Here is a 19804-nt window from a genome sequence, read left to right as displayed (position 1 = left end):
ATTTTAGAGGAAGATTTAGGCAGTTTTTAAATGTAGATCTTTTCCTCTAGAGTTTATCTTGCCTTTGAAGCATGTTATGTGTAGTTTTGACAGGGTATTTGCATTGACTATCCCTGATACCTATGAGGCATGTATGTGGGGTATAGTTTGTGAATGCTTAAATAAAAGCCCCTTGTAATAAGATACTTGAAAGATGTGTGTCTTGGTTTATGTCACTTTCGTATGAAAGCCTTGGTTATAAAACTTGGTGAGTTGGGTAAGCTAAGAGCTTTGTTTAAAGATGATGGGTGGGATAAGTTGTGCTAGAAAGAGGATAGATAGTATTATCTTGTAGATAGAAGAAGATAGTATTTTCCGCCTCTAGAGGAAGCAGAATAAGTGGACTTGTTGGGTACACGGTTTTGTAATCTGAACAGCTGTAGAAGACTTAACTAGCAAAGAAAGATAGTTTGCAGCAGTGTGGTACAAACTCCTTTTGGTCCAGTTGTCAAGCATTCAGCTGAGGATGTGACATGACTCATGGCTGTAACTGCTCCTAAAGAAGCTATGAAGTGCTTGGGCCAGCTTGTGTCCCCAGTCCGCAGCAGAATCCCCCCACAAAGTAACCTTGCTCCTTCCCAGGGAAGAAAGGACAGACTATGGCCCCTTTCCATTGAGGCTCTTTCCATAGAGGGCCAGAGTAGTGGTTCTAAAGGATGGAGAAGCAATGCTGCATTCTTGTAGAGCTCACTCAGACTTTGCCAGCCTTTCAAAAATTGCTGCTGTTTTTAGTGAACAGGAGGAAAAGTCAGGAGTCTGCGAGCTTGCAGGTAAATTCACAGATGTTTTCTACACAGCAGTCTTCAAGCAGAATTAGAGAGGAGGGTGCAGTTGTTGTCCCTTGCTCTAGGTTTTTAATACAGTACTTACTGAGATTGAAAGTTTTAGTAAAATCGTGTCTCCAGCAATACATGGCAAGATTAAAGTGTTTCTCTGCTGTAAGGAATTTGCATGTACAGTCACCATTTTAAAGGAATTATTCATGGAATGTTTTCGAGAACTTCTTTGAAAAAAGTTGGGAGGTTTGTGTTTTCTGCACGAACAATGGTGGTTGTGGGGACCTGAGGCTTTCATATAGTGACTGGAAGATTTTTGCTTTCCAAAACCAAACAAAAACATTCTGACCTCTGGAAAAAGAAGCTTAAAATGACTCAAGTATCACTGAACTGAATTTCTTTTTGCTGAGAAAAACAGTTAAATTTGGAAGGCTACCATGGCTACCAAGATGTCTTTTTCTTGTCTTGCTCGGTAAAATCTTTATATGATGAAAAGTTCTGAATTCGTGATGCGATGGAGGGGTGGGGGCATGGTGGAACAAACACTGAGCTTTTCTGCTCTGTTTTTAGTATGAAATTAATATAGATCAATGGTCTATGAGTGGTCTGTTTTATTACATGCTTTTTCCTACTGTCCTGGAAAATGAATGTATGCTCTGAGTCAATACACATGTGCATATAAGTCCTTCTGCCTGTTCTTTTATTTTTGTTCGTTAGGGTACCAGTCACTTCAGAACTGTGAAAGTTTCTTGATAAACAAAATATTAAAAAATCTCTCAGTGACCCCCTGATCACTGTGGAGTACTGTAAGGGTTACTGACTTGCCTGCCTATTTTGTTCTCCAAGAAGCTGTTAGCTCACACACTCCTTGCAGCACTTATTTTATTTCCCAAAGAAGAATCTTCCATCCACATGAAGAAAAAAAATATGCTTGGCTCATCAGTCTTTAACACTGAAGAGTCTGAATTAAAAATGGTTCTTATAATCCTAAAGGAAATATCTGCTGCCTAAATGAATGCTTTATTAGAAGAATCAGCCACATGTAAAACAAGTTTTTCTAAAGTGACAGTTTTGTTTGAGTCTAATTCTATGTCCAGTAACCAAACATTTCATTTTATTGCAGGAGAGTGCATGTGCAAAGTGCCTTTTCAAGTGCTGTTTCTGCTGGTTTTGGTGCCAGGAAAGTTGCTTAAGATACTTTAACCAGGTACACTCTGTCGTCTCTCTGTCACTCAACCATCTACTACCTAGTCTGGAAACCGTGTGTGTATGCTAGCTCCGTTTAGCAGGACTAAAGCAACATCCAGTGCATGCAAGCCAGAGTTTCCTGCTGGCCACCTAAACTAAACAAACAAAAATGTCTTCAAGTGTAGATGGAACTTGGTGCCAAGAAACAGGGAATTGACAAGCATGCAAGGTGCAAGATATTAGAAAACTTGTTAATGCAGCTTGAGCTGGCCCTTTGAGAGGGCCACTTGCTATTTCTGAAAGTAAGAAGGCTTAACATTTTGTTGAGTTGTGCCAGACAGACTGATGAAATACAGAGGGTCCAGGTGGAAAGAAGCAATGAAGAAGTAGGAAACCCACCTGGAGATGTGTCATTAAACTAGATACAGTATTTTCCACCTGAAAGTCCTGAATAAGGAAACTTGAACTCCTGGCTGATTTCCATTATCAATTTATCTGGGAATATGATCCATGATGAAAAAGCCAGATGATATAATATTCTCTTTCTTTGAAAGACATCTTTGTTTTGTTAGCAGTTTTGTTTCAAAAGTGTTTTTATTGAAAATGGATGATTTCTGACATACAGCAGTTTTTCAGATACTTGGCTTCTACTTTTTCCTTCCTGATCCTTTTCTCCAAATGTTTTCCAGCTCTGTATACATCATCATTGTAAATAGTTAATTTTTCTTGTCAGTCCTCTTTTGTTATCTCTAGTTACGGTGGTGTTCTTGATATGAAAGGAAATCAGATGTTCCTGCTGATTCCTAACTCTCTGTTGCATTCTTTGTTCTCATTGCTGAGGGCAGTAGTGAAGTAAACAAGACAATTCTGATAAAAGATCTGACTTCTCCTCTAAAGTAGGTGCATAAATTAAGCTTAATCTTGGACAACTATGAAGAGAAAGTTTTTCACTTAGTTCAGCCTAGATTAAATACTTGTGCAGTGAAATCTCTGGTTCTAGATGATGAATTTTCCAGGCTTACATTTTTTAGGTAGATCTTATGGTCACTGACTTGGTGAGGAATCTCAGAGTTCGTTTTGACTCCAGGCTTTCCATTTGTAGTCATCCTTTCCCTTTGGCTTCCTGCTTTTCAAAGAGATATCCAGCATCCTAGTGTTTACTTTCCCCAGCTGTTGTATGCTGTGTGTTTGTTAAAAGAAGAATTAATTACTGTAATGTTCTTCCTTTTGTTTCAGAAGGCTGCATTGTAGCTCTTATTCCCTTAAAAGATTTCCTGTTTCCTAATCTATTGTAGGCAAATTTCTGGTTTTATGAGTTGTGGGTTTTAACCTAATGATCATAATACTGTGTTTGCTGTTAGATAACAGTTTGTTTGAGTATCTTTTTGGCAAAGATGATGGTGTTCCACGTGCTTCAAATGCAGGGCAATTTGGGCAAGGGTTAGAGAAGAAAAGCTCTGTAAAATTTCAATAGAAATGTTATCTGTATGAAGGTGCAACATTGGTCTCAGATTGTTGCATTTCATAGTAATTAATGTATCTAACTAGTTTTTTCTTTTTTTTTCCTATAAAGAGTGTGTTCAAGCCTATTTCTTTAAAAAATATATTTTGACTAAGATTGAAAATCTTCAATTTTGTAAAATCTGTGACCAAATGTAAAAAAAGAAAAAAAAAAAGGAGGGGGCAGGAAGACAAGTCTGCAGTCTTAAGCAGCTTAACATATGGCTTGATTAACAGAAGTACTGAACTCTTAAGAGCTCTTACTGAGATCAGTGAAAGCTGCTTGGTATAGCCTTGAAATTTCACATAGGTGTTGAGCATGGACTTGACAGTAGGGCTTGGGAGGGGTTAAAAAATTGCTTGTACCTATGTTTCTAACATTTTGAAAGTATTTTTTAGTTCAGATTTTGATTTTTGTGTGAGTTGAAATCTCTGAAATGTGGAACAGCTGTTAGAAAAGTTGGTCCAAAGCTCACAGTGTGCACTAACATTCACAGTGTGCACTAACATTCCTTACTATATTCTTAACCTTTTATTCTAGTATTACTTTCACTGTAGTAGTAAGCATATAATTACCTGAAACTCTTAAAAAATTAAAGACTTCCTCATCGCTTCTGCACTGTTTTCTTCAACCTGTTGTTACATCGCTTAAATGATTTAAATTCTTTCGGCTCCTTCATTCACAACTTTAATCATTAAACAAAACCACTTGTTTTCCCTCTGGGAAAGTTGCAGATGAGAAGCAGGTGCTGGAGGAAGTGACACTGGTGATAGAGTGTGAGCTTCTTTCTTCCCATGCAGTATCAATCGGATGCTGTGTTATGTTATCAAGGAGTACTTTTTGGACTGGGGTGCCATCTTTCAGGTGGGATTTGACTCTGACTTTGCTAGTTTCATGCACCCCTGAAGTGACTCGTCCTCCACAGGCTCAGCTAAGTTTTGTTCAGCTGTCCTGGAACTTAACTGAAATGAGGCCAAAAAGGTACCCTGTTATCTTCCCGTTGTGACAGAGACGCTGGCAGTTGCTATATTTCCAGTGGTGGTTGTTGGAGGAGGGCTAATGTAAACCCAGCATCCTGTGCAGATTGCAATGTGGGTAATTACATTCTGCCTTCCTAAATTTCTCTTGGATTTGCAACTGGATCGTGTGCTAAACTGTGGTGTAGTGTTGCTATGTGCTGTTAAACAGTTCACTCCTTAAGCTGTTCCATTTCAGTCATGGGCAAAGTGATTCATGCATGTGTATAATCCATTAGTAACAATTGTAAAACACTCTGGGTTCTATCTGGATGAAAAGTGCTTTGTGAATATAAAGTCGTTATCCTTACTTGACAGTTCTGTTTGCCAACACTTGTCAGAATTACCACAGATTTTTCATCTTCTGGCTCTGATGGTTTCAGTATGTTCCAGATATCTCAAGTAAAATATGGAAGATTGAAATTTCTCTTCCGTAAAAAGACTATACTGGTTTTGCACTGTGGTTTGGGAGCTACAAGGTCTGTCTGTCTCCTGCTTTCTGAAATTGTAGTGGCAGTCTTAACTTTTGGTTCATCGAAGCACTTGCCTTTCCCTCCGCGCACCACCCGCCCCTCCCTCCCCCCAGCCTTATTGCAGTGACTTTTTTTTTTTAACAATGTATCTATTTCAGGATAGTTTTGCTTTTCTGTGTCTGCTTCGGGTTCAGCTGCAGCCTGTTGGCAAGCAGCCACTCCGAAGTACAGCCCATGAATTTCTGAAGGAGTTGCTGAGCAGTATGTGGTTTCTCTGTTTTCATCAGCACAGTTACTCGCCATGTAGCCCTGCGGGCCCTGGGGTAGCCATGGCTGAATTCGGCAGTGCGTTAGCCTGCCTTTGCTGGTACCGACACCCTTCACTGACACTCAAAGCCAGCAACTGTCTAGTGTAAAAACCAGAAGCAGTCTGTCTGCTGGTCATGTATCTATAGCACTTGGTTGTCTCTTAAATTTTGGATGGAAGCCTATCAGGAGGTTGCATTTAAATGCTTTGTGGAGAAGTGACCTAGATAAAACCAAATTCATGCATGCCAGTGTAAGTCCAGTTCTCCTCTGGACTGCCAAACACATTGTGCCTCGCCCAATCAAGTACTTTTTCCTTCCAAAAACCATACTGCATTTTAATGTTGCTGGCAAAATTGCTTCTAGATGTTAAGCTAAATTTTCAATCATCTTGAAAATACAATTGGCTAAAATGTTATTTTTCAGTAAAATCGTATTTTAAATGTGTTTTCCCTCTAGAGGCTTTATGTATGCAATAACAGGAAATAAAATTCCATAGGTGTTTACTTGCTCTGTAGGGTGAATCATGAAGGGGATAGATATGAACAAGGCTGACTAGTTCTTGCTTTGATACTTTTCTCCTCTCCCCTATCCCATTAAAAAAAAAAAAAAAAAAGAGAAAGAAAATAAAAGGCAATGAAGCAAGTGACCAATAATTCAGTGCTTTCAAGCAGAGTGATTTATGAATGAACAACTCTCTGGAAAATGTTCAGTTTGATTTTATTTCAGAAATCCTAAATGAGAACATTGCTGCACTAACTGCAGAAGTCACTGTAAGCAACCCCAGTAATTATGTAATTATGATGCAATGGGCACTTAAAGGAGGATCCTTGTGGTTCAACTCCTGTGGCTGAAACAGAGTCCAGGTGTAGCAGTGCAATGCTGCAGGAAAGGACACCCAGCTACCCTCTGAGGAGAAAGTTGTGTTGGTCCTACCTGCTGGATAATAGCCATGGAGAGAGTAGATGACACACAGAGTAAAAAGCAAAGGAAAGTCGGACAAGATTTCCTCCAGTAAGTCCAGACTGCAGATATAAGGTGGAATGGAAATAAAGGAAAGTTGTGCTTCTTGGACTGCTTGGGAAAATTCAGGAGGCTCTTGAAGGGTTTCTTACAGATGGTAATTAACCTAAGAATGAAAAATGGTTTCTGTATTAGCTGTGTGCTTTTTGGTTGGAAGTGAGGGAGGAGAATATTCTCCTTGTGTTTGTCAACCACGTGACATTACCTGTTAGTTGACAAGGCTGTGGAAAGGGCAGATTCAGTCCTGGAAGGTATGAGTTTGAATACTTGCACCAGAAATGGAGATAAATGCTGTTGTACAAGTTGCTCGCTAGGTGATCAGGCTTATGTCATGGGAAGACTGGAATATCCTGGTGTGTCTGCTTTGACAAATGAAGGATAAGAGCAAGCCTGTTAGCCATCTATGAGTATATTGAGAAGAGAAACAGCAGGGAGGGATAAGAGCCAAGACAAGATCAGCAGAAGAATGAGTAGATGTAAACTGTTCATGAGTAAATGTTGTCTGGAAGCTGGAAGAAGGTTCGAGGGACAACTGTCTGGAATAGCTCCAAATGTAAGGGCTGGGAGAGGGGAAAAGCTGTAAATAGTTAAAGAGGAGCTTTCCACTTACAAGAAGAAATTGTATAATGTGCTAATCTGAAGTAGCCAGGGACTGGAGTGGCTGAAAGTTCCTTCCAGTCTTACATGTCCTCATCTCTTCAGTGGGGCCTCACAGGGCCATGTTCCTCTAATTTCTCACCACTGTCTGAGAGACATGACACAGCTTTCTCACTGCTGTACAGCAGCCACAGATATGTCATTGCCTCTCACTACCACTGGATTTTGTTTTCTGAAGGGATTCCACTGGCAGCTGTGACGCAAGCTAAGACACTTACAAGTCCAGCCTGAGCTGCACAGCGTTGTGCTGAGTGTAGCTAACCAGGGCAGCCCCCAAGAGACTTGGCAGCAACAAGATCAGATCAGGCTGAAAATACCAGCAGAGCAGAAAAAGCCGAAGTGGGATGTAAGACCGGCCTGTCTCCTGCTCCTTTTTAAAGAAGATGCTGTTGCTATGGCAATCCTCTCTTCCCCAAGCACATTTTATTAAAGTAAGTACTGGGATGGAGGATTGAATTCAGCTGTTACACAAAGTGGCAATTATTCTCAACAATCGGGGAACTTATGGTCTGGATCTGAGCCACAGTGCCTTTCTCATGAAACTACCAGGTCAATTTTGCAAAGACCCTTGACATCCTGTGTTGTGAGGCACAGAAGGATGTATTCTTTAAATAGTTTTTTTTGCATACTGTGGTATTTGAAAATATGTAAACATTCACATTCCTTATTTATTCCTCCTGACACTAAGAAACTAGTGTCTAGTTCCCAGGCTCCAAGCCAGAGGAGGCTTGTGTTCTTCACAAAGGTAGTGATACAGTACCAACTTGCTGGTGCAAGGATAAAGACTGTTCCTGACCCACTATCTCTGGTGCTTTCTGATCAATGGTATGCTATCAATGCCATTATTACTTGCTTGTCACCATAGCAGAGACTACCATTGTAAAACATCAATTCCTTAAGCAAAGGTAAAAAACATAATAGCTATATTGGGCCAGACTGTGTCTCCACCTAGCTCAGTATCCCGTCTCCAACAGTGGCTGTGAGTGAATGTTAAAGTAGAAGGAGTGTGTATTTCCCTGTCCCCATGCTGTTTCTGAATCTGTTTTCAGCCTACGGACTTCTTGAGCTGAGAATGTTTTCTGTGTGTTTAATAACTCTCAGTGGATTCCCTTTCCCTGAACTTTCCCAGTCTCCCTTGAGTCGATGTGAATTTTCAGCAGCTAAAGCACCCTTTGTCCAGTGGTTCACAGCTTTCAGACTTAGTGAGAAGAAATACCATTTGTTTTCAAATTTGGCTCCCACTATTTTCTATGGTCCGGTCCTCCCCCTGCCTAGTCTTTGTTCTGGAAGAAGCAGTCAGCCATCTAACCCTACTTACCCTCTCCACATTTCTCAGGATTTTGTAGCCCTCTTACCGCATCCTCCTTCAGTCATCTCTTTTCCAGACAGAACAGCCTGGTGTAGTCAGTTGTTCCGCAGACAGAAGACATTCCTTACCTTTTGGATCATTCCTGCTGCCCTTCTCTCAAACATTTTCAAGCTTTTGTGCATGGGAAAGAGAATACATTCTGTAGAAAAGCACATTTAGATAATCTATTTCTAATGATAGCAAGTTCTTAAGTGAACATGGTCTACCATCTTAGCCTTCACAACTATCTTTCCTTTGACAGGGAGTGGGCTGTTGCATATACCTTGCAACTGGGAAATTAATGGGATATCTAAGCTTATAAGTCCAAAGTCCAAATAATAGCTTGCATGTGTTAGGTGTTCTTTGGATGGTAAGGATGAGAAATTATTTGAGCTCATTTCTGTGCAACTCTGAGTTTTATGAACACATACATTTGCTTAAATGTTAGACGTATTTTATTAGTAAGAACATGTAGATTTCTGTGTGGCTGGATGGGAAACTGGAGAATTGTGAGGAAAGTCTATGGAGCCACAGTCTAGGCTGAACAAGAAACCGTCCTTTTTCTCAGAAATATATTTTTTTTCCAAATGGTAGAAATCACTTGGCTAAGTCTTCAGCTTGTACTAATAACATTCTTGCTTCACCTATATCAGTGACTAGTTTTGTAGCCTTCGGCAGTTCATTTCTGTGTCTGTCTTATTCCTGCTGTAATGTCAGATTATTACCTGGCTGCCTTTTTGCTTGGATGTTATGACTAGTCGATACTTACATGATTTGTTGGAGTTGTAATTGTTATAAATGCCATTTTTTATCAACTAGTTGGTAACATGACAAATCCCTGTGCAGGTAGTATTGAGTCTCCAGTATTATTTTCAGTCTTTCCAAGATAACTGTTCTAGTTAATAAATATCAGAAATTCTTTTCATTGCACATTCCTCGAATACCAAAGTGGCTAATTCAAGAGTGCAAACAAATGGTTATTTATTTTAAGTTTGGAAACAATGTTTGTACAAGTGCACATGCATTTTCAACATTCTTTTTAATTTTTAAAACAGGACATTTTTTGCTATTTATAACGAATACAGAATCTCTGTTTAATTTATTGGCAAAATTTATACTGACCTCACCAGATCAGGATCTGCTCTACGAATTTAGTTCTTAAGGGACAGAAACAAGCTTAGAAAACCCTTTTCCACTTTGTGTCTCAATTTCCTGTCTGTTAATGGGAATGATGAAACAGACTTAACTCACAGCATGTTATAAAGATAGGTCTGTCCATGTTTGAAATAGGCAGTGACAGCTACAGATGGAAGACAGAGAGGGAGCTTGACTTGAGGCCATCTGCCCTACGCCTGTGTCCTTGTGAGATGGTAGCCCAGCAAGGCTGGCACTGGCCTTACGGAACTGCCAGCTCCCCTGCTGTCGCATCCTGGGGCGATGCTCCTGTGAGCGAGCTTGCAGGCCATCGGATTTCCTCACACGGGATGGCAGCAGGCTGCTTACAAACCGATTGGGTTGCAAGTGGGACAAGGATGCTTCTCTTTCAAAGGTGTAGGCAGCCAAGAAGGCAAAGGTATTGCGGTCAATGCCTGACCAAGCCAACAGGTACACCTCTCTGCCAGTCCTGTTCCAGCACTCTCCAGGGAAAGGAACAGCATCAGTCAGTATAAATTAAAGTTAGCATAGAAAACATTTTTTCCTATTTAGGAATGAAGTGAACTTGCTTGTTTAAACAGATTTTTATGGAGATACTCTACGTGTTTCTGTAGAGTTCAGTGGAGCGTTGGATTTTTTTCTTAGAGTAGGCAGTAAATCCATGGTTTGTCTTTGTACTTTTTCCATCTATGGATGCATTTGCTATTATGTAAGTACAATATTTACAAGATGTCACTGTTTACTTCTACTCTTTCTTTGCTTACTATCAGAGAAAAAAAATTCCTTAGTCATATATAAAATAAATAATATCCACAATGAAGAGACAAATGATCTTTGACTGCATTTAATTTCTTTCTTTCTCTGTAGTATTTTAAGGTTTGCTACACTACAGTATGTTATAGAAATTGCTATGGGGAAAAACTGAACTCTGCTGAAATAAATTTTCTCTGCCTTTAGGTATCTGAAGCAGTTTTATAATTTTGTTTCTAAGTGAAAAAAAAACAAATTTTTGAACATGAAGTGTTTTGCAGTAGGCCAGTATAATTCACCTTCAGCAAACCAGTTTTGGTTTTTTTTTTTTCACTTGTAGGTAAAGCAGAAAGTAATCTAACTTGTAATCAAGTGCATATTGTGGTGTATAAATTCCTTCAGAACAGTGATCCCTTGCACACCGTGGTTCTTACTGACCATACCAGATGTAACTAATGTCTTGTGACATAATCCACCTTCTAATATTTTAAGTAAAGGGAAACTACTTATAAGACTTGCTGGTAAAGATCAGCATATATTTCAGGTATCTGGAGCACTGTTTTTCTTAGCTGATATTTTGGACACAGTTACAAAACCTTGTTGAGGAGTTCCATACATGAGACGTATACGTCAAGTTGTGCACAAGAAGTGCTAAAATAATGCAATCCATGAAGGTAAATATTCCATCCTTCCAATCTCTCTTGGCAAGTTTCCACAAAGAGAAATCTTGCTAAATTCTCAATACCTCAAAAAACTGTGAGTGGCCCTACTGTCTGTTGAAATTCTTTTTTTTTTCCTTACTTATCTAGTCAAGGATCCCTTAGCTGTTATTTTCCAGTCATTTTCACAATTGATTTCATCTTTCATGAAAATGTTTATTTTATGGGTATAGTCATCAGCTTAAAGTTCAGTAGCATATGAATAGTTTGAAAAGGCCATGTATAAAAGTTTTTTCATCATCAACTTTTAAATGACTTGATAACTACATAACTTGATTGTTCTACTTACATAGTTTTCCAGCAGTCTTGGAGATAGATTCATAAAAAATAAGCAAGTAAGTTTGCATAGTGTGACTCCAGGTAAGTAAGTGTTCTGTGGTAACTGTGTCGTATTCATTAACAAAAATTAGGGTAGAGAACTTTATGTTTTAAAATAAATTGGATAAAGGTGGGTTCAGAAGTTTATTTGGTCACTATTCTAGCATTTGCTAATGGTGGAAATCATGTAGAAAAACTATTTGAAGTTAGAAACATAGTTGTTATAGTCACTTAAAATAAAATTGTCGTATTATGCAAAATAACTCTTTATATTCATAAAGACAATATTTCCAAATTGACTTTAAGTCTTTGTATTTTGTTGAAGTAAAATCTAGATTATAAGAGTATTTCCTCTCTCATTTCAGCATGCATACACAACTACAGCCATAAATGGGACAAATTTTTGTACATCAGCAAAGGATGCTGTCTTTATTTTGGCGAAGAATTCTACTAAACTTGCATCCATATGCTGTTTTGGAGATTTTATCCTATTTCTCGGAAAGGTGAGAGTACAAAAAGGACTGTTCTGTACGAATGAAGTGAAAAATCAGGGTTTGATTCTCTTTTCTTATACCTAAAGTAAATAAGGTTTATCTTTGTTGAACTCAGTGTTGTTAATGCTGTAAAATGAGTTCAGGAGAGAGATAATGGTTGATGAATTTAATCCTTTTCATAGTCTTTACAGAGTTATTTAGTTGTATTACAGTAGTGTCCCTGGCACCACTCTTGCATTGCAACGAGTCTTTGGTAAATATATAGTAAAAGACTGTCTCTGCCCTACAGAATTTACACACTGAATTGAACACAAAGTATGACAACTACGTGATGCCAGAAACTGCATAGCTATCTCCTGGATGAGATGTGCTGTTAAATTCTGGCTGTAATGTATTTGCCTTAGAGTTTTGGGAGGTTTGATTTTTTTTAAGTATTATTTCTACATGATTAAAGAGGCTGCATTTCTCTTTCACTGCCCTTTACAGGTGTTTGTTGTATGTTTTACTGTTTTTGGAGGATTGATGGCATTCAACTACCATCGGGAATTGCAAGCTTGGGTAGTTCCTCTGTTGCTGGTTGGATTTTTTGCCTACCTGATGTCCCACAGCTTTCTGTCTGTGTTTGAAGTGACAGCAGATGCCATGTTCCTTTGCTGTGCTATTGATATGAAAACAAATGATGGATCTGCAGAGAAGCCATACTTCATGGATCAGGAGCTGCTGGTAAACTTCAGTGATAACAGCAAAGATATTTGAGCCGTTCTAAGCTTTTGAGGGCTTTTTCTTTCCCCAAGACCTAGTAATTTGAACCCACAACCCATGCTATTTCCTTCCTAACACTTTAGAACAGGATGGGCTCAGGGATACAAACCATGTGTGAACTGAAGTAAATGGCTGCCTCAGGCTCCCGCGTGCTAGCTATGATCTGCTGCCTTCTTTTAGTTCATACCCTGTAAGTAATGGCTGACTTTTTAGGCCTTATTAGATACATATTCAATATATTGTTGGCAATTAAAAATAGAAATAGATGAGCTAGCTGCAGAGACTGATCCATGGGGTACTCTAAGGTTACATGTTTGTATTTATTGTGACTTACTGTACAGTGACGAGCAAAAGCAAACGACAGGGAGCTTCTTGTTTCCAGCAGCGGGTCAGGTATCCATCCATATCCTATGGATGCTGTAGTTCTGAACAAACTTCATGCGAACTTGAGTTGCTCTGCTTCATGCCTGTATAGATTCTTTTGCCATAATACTGTCTTCTGCCTCTGGACTGATTGTTCTGTGTCTTTAACCTCATATTACTGTATTGTATTACAAGTATTTCCATGGAGAATCATGTAGCTAATAGTGATGGAGAGCTTTAGTTAATAGCTGTATTTGAAGCATTTGAATGTATATATGCCATCCCTTTCATATTAAGAGAATATTTGAAGATGCAGATGTTTTTTCCTTTCATGCTATTTTTGCCAGTTCTGTCTTTTCCTTCATAAACCATGCAACAAAGAAGATCTTAGTGATTCATGAAAAACAAACTCAGCAGCCAGAATAGCTCATATGAGACAAATCTTCTGGATGGATTTCTTCAGGACAGTGTCAGAACTGTTTTGTTTTTTTTTTTAATGCTGCTGTTAGATTCCTGTAATGTTCATAGAATTTTGTTGGAAACGAAAAATGGCAAAAAGGCAGCCTAAAGATAGGCTTAACCCTTTTTACAGAAAAAAAGCAGATAGATATTCTTTGGCCTTGATTCAGAACAGTACTTAAGCACATGTCCTGAATAGGAATATGTTACTGAATGGAAAACTCTGAAGCCTTGACCTCTGTTCTTCTCCCTCTGTTTTGCCAAATGCTAAAATACTTCTTAAGCCAATTCTCTCTCATGAAACAGACAGAGGCTTTCCTTTCTCCACTACCAGACTTTGTGGTAGTTTCTCTTTAACTCTGGTCTTAATTCCTTGTAATTAGCCATGCCCTAGGGCCTTGGGTGAAGAGAGGACTTCCCACAGGGGTAAGGAGTCTTCCAAGCAGAGCAGGCTGTATAACCTTGTATGGAAAAACTGGGGGCAGTACATCCAAACTCCTTGTCATTGCATGATCAAGAGTGAGTTTACTCATGTAGCCAAGAACTTGGAGTTTCCCAATACATGAAGGCATTTGACTTGGGATGTCTGTGTTACAATCAGGTTACAAACATCTGGAGATGGGAGGGAGGCTCTGTGGCACTCAGGACAACATGTAGCAGTGGGTGGAGAGCTGGGTGAGGGATTTCAGGCAGCCAGGGTCCTCATTGCTGTAGTAGGGGATGTAACAGAGATTGTTGATTCATCCTGCTCAATTGCATGTGATACCTTGGTGCCTCTGCAGAGTCCCTCCCAGTATCACTCAGTGTTATCCAGCTAGGAACTAGTTACAGTTTCTTAGCCCCGGGCTAATTATCTGCTTTTACCAGGTATTTTTATTTACATAATGGTTTGCATTCCCAAATGATCTCACCCTGGTTGTTGCTTGTAGACTTTTGTGAGTCAGAGTAACAAGATAACAGAAGGGCAAAAACACAGAAGCATGAAACCTTTCCAGGACAATGAAGATGGGACAGAGCTCCAACCTATGGTGAGACAGGAGTGTGGGATATGTATTTATCTGCTAGCTAATGTGTTTGCCTTTGTGTCCCAAGAAAAATGGATGTAGGCTGTCATGTACCTGCTGATGTTTCCCAGCAATCAACATGCTGTACCCAGTATCCTCTTTCTCTTTCTGTTGCTTTCCCTTCTCAGGAAACCCTCTGCTGCTGCAAAATGGACAGATCAAATACCTGTTCTCATTCTTCTTCCCATTCCCCAGCATGCCCAGCAGAGAAGGAGAAAGATCAGACCATGGCAAGGGGGTGGGAGATAAATCCTATCCAAGTCAGAAGAGTGGTAGGCTGCTTGCTTTCATGCTGGAACTGCCGAAGTTCCAGAGCTGTAAGATCAGAGCGTAGATGCCTTCCCTCTCCACCCCCACCCTTTTTCTTTCTTTCTTTTCTATCAGTGTATGTACTTATTTACTCTGTTTTATGCTGGGGTGAAAAAACTGAGGTGCCAGAAGGGAGTGTTCCCCCACACCCAGGCTTGAGAACGTCCTGAGAGTAAATACTCGCTAACTGACGTCTGAAAAAATACTGCAACTTGCCCAACACAAGAAGCTGCACCAGCAAGTTCAGAATCTGGGCAGATTTTCCCCCAGCATCAGAGGGGCCAAGCCAGGGCTGCTGGAGAAAGATTCTGCAGCAACTACTACTCTGGCACCTACTTCTGCTGGACAGTACCGCTAGTGTCTGGAGTTCTCCTGGCTACCTCTTACAGGAGTGTAACAGATGTTGGTGATTTTTTTTCATCTGCTTTCAAGAGGTACCAGACTCCAGCGAACTCTCACACAGTCTTGTGGGCATTCTGCTATAGGCAGTTGGGCTACTAAGCACTGCTTCAGTTTATTGCTACAGTGAGAAATAGTTGTACTTTATTTTTTCATTGTTTGGGTTTGTTACTGAATTCTTCAGTAATTTTTTTTTGCCAAGCACAGATACTGGGAGGTGGGTGGGGTTATTCCCTGCAAGAAGATTGTGGATTTGAGACACAAAAGAACCTTAATTGTTTTCCCAGTTTAATCTTACGACATTTAAATGCATTAACAGGACTAGTGCTACACATTGACTCATTTTTTCTCTTTGTAGACTTGAATGTGAAGTGTACCAGGAAGCAAGAAGGCAGACCAGCAATAGCAAAACAGTTATAGAAAAAAGGTAAAGGTTGCCAATACCCCAGGAGAAGGCATTAGTTCTCTGAATCTCTGTTGTGCCTTCTGCACTGGTAAAATGACACACAATATGTTTGTATGAATAATGTATTTTGTGTGTCAGCACATCTGATTTTTATTAATATGCTTGTTATGATGATCTGAAAGTTGTTAATAAACAAACTCCTTGTAAATTTCTGTGTTGTCTGACTGAAAATACTAAGTCAACAAGGTCATGGAACTGTCCTCTTTAGCTTTTTGTCAGCTAACATGGGGTTTTTTCATGCTTCTCTGGGACCACTGGGCCAGTTGTCCCTGGCTCAGTAAACATAGAAACAGTTGCAGAGCAAGCACTCTGAGATGACTGTTTCTTGATATATTCTGTAAATCTGAACAGCCAGTGCAACCCATTAAGGAACTGTACTGAGCTCATTGATGGAAATTACCATTGATAGAAATTCTCTGTAGTCGAGATAATTAATGGTTATGAGGTAGGTGTCTTTTATATATATTCTCTTGGGAATGTTTTTTGCAAGTTAGCATGGTAAAACTATCCTCTGGCTCCTCTCCAAAGGGCAGATGAGGAATAGTCCTTTTTTTTTGTAAATAAAAATAAACAACTACCTTCCCTTTGCAACTGAAAAGACAAAGGAAGCAGAAAAATTTGTATCTGGATTTAAAGCTTAAGAAAGAAGTAGCACCTAAGGAGTGGCTGGACAGACATGAGATAAAAGAATGTTATAAATAATACTTTATAGAAATGTTAGCTGTAACATGGATGTGAAACATAAAATATTATGGAGGACTGTAGCAAAGAAACTGTCAGGACTGTACTCAGAAGGACATGAGAATCATAGAATCATAGAATGGTTAGGGTTGGAACGGACCTCAAAGATCATCTAGTTCCAAACCCCCTGCCATGGGCAAGGAAACCCTCCACTACACCAGGCTGCCCAAAGCCTCATCCAACCTGGCTTTGAACAATTCCAGGGATGGGGCATCTACAACTTCTCTAGAAAACCTGTTCCAGTGCCTCACCACCCTCAGAGTGAAAAATTTCTTCCTTATATCCAATCTAGATCTACCCTTTCAGTTTAAATCCATTGCCCCTTGTCCTATCACTACATACCCTTGTAAAAAGTCCCTCTCCAGCTTTCCTGTAGGCCCCCTTTAAGTACTGGAAGGCTGCGATAAGATCACCCCGGAGCCTTCTCTTCTCCAGGCTGACCAGCCCCAACTTTCTCAGCCTGTCTCAGCATAGGAGAGGTGCTCCAGCCCTCAGATCATCTTCGTGGCCCTCCTCTGGACTCACTCCAGCAGCTCCATGTCCTTCTTGTGATGCGGACTCCAGAGCTGAACGCAGTATTCCAGCTGGGGTCTCATGAGAGCAGAGTAGAGGGGCAGAATCACCTCCCTCGACCTGCTGGCCACACTTCTTTTGATGCAGCCCAGGATACCGTTGGCTTTCTGGGCTGCCAGCGCACATTGCCGGCTCATGTTGAGCTTCTCATCCACCAGCACTCCCAAGTCCTTTTCCTCAGGGCTACTCTCTCATAGACATTTTTCAAAAACATAACTTGCATCTGTCCGCCTTTTCTTGTGAGCAATTCTGTGGTTTGTTTAAACTTTGTACCCTGGTGATAACACACTTTTGTGGGCTCCACCTCATTCTGAGTGTGGGGTAGTTTTAGATTTTACTCAGTGGCACATGACTTTATTCTTTGTTCAAAAGCTCCTTTAACCTTTTGTTTGAGGTGGGAAGATGACTTCAACCAGGGATTTCAGTAAAGTCCCCATCAGTATAGGAAGTGAGACATTACTGCAGGTAAGTGACTCATAAGCTGTCATAATGAATAGATCGATAAACCTTTGATTAGTCACAGCTTGGAAGTGACATGCAGGAGAGCTCATTGATGGCCTGAATGACAAATGTTTCAGCTAAATACTGTATCTGATCTCCTGCTGTTGAAGGGAGACTAGTTATCTGCTAGGGAATGCTAAGAAGTACTTCCTTTTTATTCTTCATTTAATTAATGTTTGTCTACTTTAATATAAGCCACTTCAAGAAGTTGAGGAATATGGGATAGATGAAGAAAAAGGGAAAGAAATAGATTAATTACTTTTTGCTTGGCAGGTGAAGCTGGTCAGGAGCTCTCTGGTGGAAGAAAGGGAGGGAAATTTTTATTTATGTCCTCATTTTCAGACAATCCCTAGATGACCTCCAGAGGTCCCTTCCAGTCTTAATGATTCTGTGATTCTGTTCATTGCAATTATGATGCAGTATCATTGCCTTCAGTGCAGTTCCTGGATGGAGAAAGGACTTTTAGACACTTACTACAAAGTTTGGTTTGCTTTTTAAAGAAGGAAGCTACTGAAAAATCCCAATTAAGCTGTATTTGAGTGTATTTCATTTAAGTAATGCTATACTGCCAATAGTTCAGAAATTACAACTGTGACAATATGTTTGAGAGTCACATATATTTTTACAGAAGAGTTCCAAATGTATATCTTTTATTTAAATTCTGCACACAGAGCATAGCTTTATAGCTTTCAGGTGCAACACAGGATCTCCCAATCTTACATACATTCCACTAGCAATTGTGGTAACAACTGCAACTGTAGCATTCTTGGGTGGCAGGAGTCCTCACCTGAGTTAGAGGGATAAAGCACCCCTACAGAAGCTGATACTATTTAGCACTCGTTTCTCATTGCTGTCTTCACCTGCAGGATATTGTCGTTGGGCAACTACAAAGCAGGCTGGAAGGAGGTGGTGAGGTTGGATGTAGGCACAGCTCATGTGAATACATAGTACTAGCTTGGGTACTGATGCTTCTCCAAGCTGCTTCAGGTATTTCAATGTCTGCCCTGTAAAACAGCCCAATATTGTGTCTCTTCTTTCCTGAAGCTATAGAAGATTGGATTCAGAGGAATGAAAGGTACTTTTATAACTATATTCCTAAAAATAGGAGATGGGGACTACTGGTGTCTGTATACTAGGAAATGGCTAAGTGTTACAGCTTATTGTTTTAAGCCAGGCAGTTTGAATTTGGTCTTGCTTGGTGTCTACTTCAAGCTCTAACTTAACTCACCTCACTGGACACCCCTGTGGATGAAAGAAAACAAGCATATTGAGAACAGTTTTTGTGTTGTTTTGTTTCCTTTCTTGAAGTACATACAGAATAAATGTGTGCAAGCAGGGTAAACTGTTAAGTTTTGGATGCGGAAAGAGCAGGAGGGCATGGTTCAGGCTTTAAAAAAAGAGAATCTGCTTTCACCCAAACTATGACACCAACAAAGCTTTTGTCGTTGATCATAGCACTGCTTTTCAGCATTCAATAAAATAGTTCTAAATTGTTAAATACTGTTACTTTGAAGGAGGGAAGTAGTGTAGTTGAGGAAGAGCAGGTCTTAACAGACATCTTGGTAACAATTCTCCACCCTCAGAGGCGGGGCTTGGACCAGTGACGTCCAGAGGTTCTTTCAAGTTTAATTTCTGTGAAATAAATAAACTTAAGACTTGTTCAACAAATTGGTCAGCTGAAAGTCAGACCACCACTTCACACCCAAAGATAACAATGGAGCATAGCACAAACAGTTTCTAGTTTTGAGGGAAGAAGCCTTCACAAGTCCAGAACTTGCAAGTAAGAAATATTTTATATGTTAACATAATTAAGTTTAATCTGCAGGAAATACTTCTAAAATACCTTTTAACAAAAGATAGTATCAATGACAGTGGCCCCCTTGTTAACATGCTCTTTTTTCTCCTGTTAAAAACAGCCCAGTTAAATTAGTACAGCCTGTCTGCACTCCACAGTGAGGAAGAAAGCATTTTCCATTTAGGAATAAAGCTCAACTGTCGGTAACTAAACTCAGATTGCAGACCAGTAGGCGCAAAGATCAGGATATCTCTTTACATACTCTAAAGCAAGCGTGTTTTGAGTTCTCAGAGTGGTGGTATGAAGACTATACCCTGAAGCAGAGGCAGCGTTCAGTATGTGCAGTTCCACATTTGTCTTGAGAAAAGGGCAGGGATTTAGCGAATGGCTAAGGTTCTCTGGTCATAACCTCACAGTCCGTCCTGTAGAGGGGAAGTGAACTCTGCTGTAAAGGAGCTACATTCCTTTCCTGTTAAGTCACTGTCACTCGCTCCCAGGAGATTTTTTACAAGGTTGTTAGATTAAATCCCATGGAAAAGAACAAACCTGAACTGCAACAGACAGCAGTTCTACATTACCCTTAACGCGGGCAAAGGTGATGCTGATTTG

General features: G+C 39.9%; 1 protein-coding gene across 1 annotated transcript in view; it reads left to right on the top strand.

The window, feature by feature from the left end:
- The window catches only part of SLC44A3 (solute carrier family 44 member 3), a 41703-nt gene extending 26153 nt beyond the window's left edge, over window positions 1-15550 (top strand). Inside the window, exons 12-16 of the mRNA XM_086617736.1 lie at window positions 1939-2022; window positions 11635-11772; window positions 12250-12486; window positions 14277-14449; window positions 15478-15550. Coding sequence (XP_086473862.1) covers window positions 1939-2022; window positions 11635-11772; window positions 12250-12486; window positions 14277-14449; window positions 15478-15550 — 705 coding nt within the window. The remainder of the gene's footprint in view (window positions 1-1938; window positions 2023-11634; window positions 11773-12249; window positions 12487-14276; window positions 14450-15477) is intronic.
- Window positions 15551-19804: the final 4254 nt, after the last annotated feature.

Source organism: Tauraco erythrolophus, chromosome 10 (assembly GCF_009769465.1).
Source record: "Tauraco erythrolophus isolate bTauEry1 chromosome 10, bTauEry1.pri, whole genome shotgun sequence".
NCBI lineage: Eukaryota > Metazoa > Chordata > Aves > Musophagiformes > Musophagidae > Tauraco > Tauraco erythrolophus.
The sequence above is the reverse complement of the archived record's forward strand: the minus strand, read 5'-3'. Positions and strand labels throughout refer to the sequence as shown.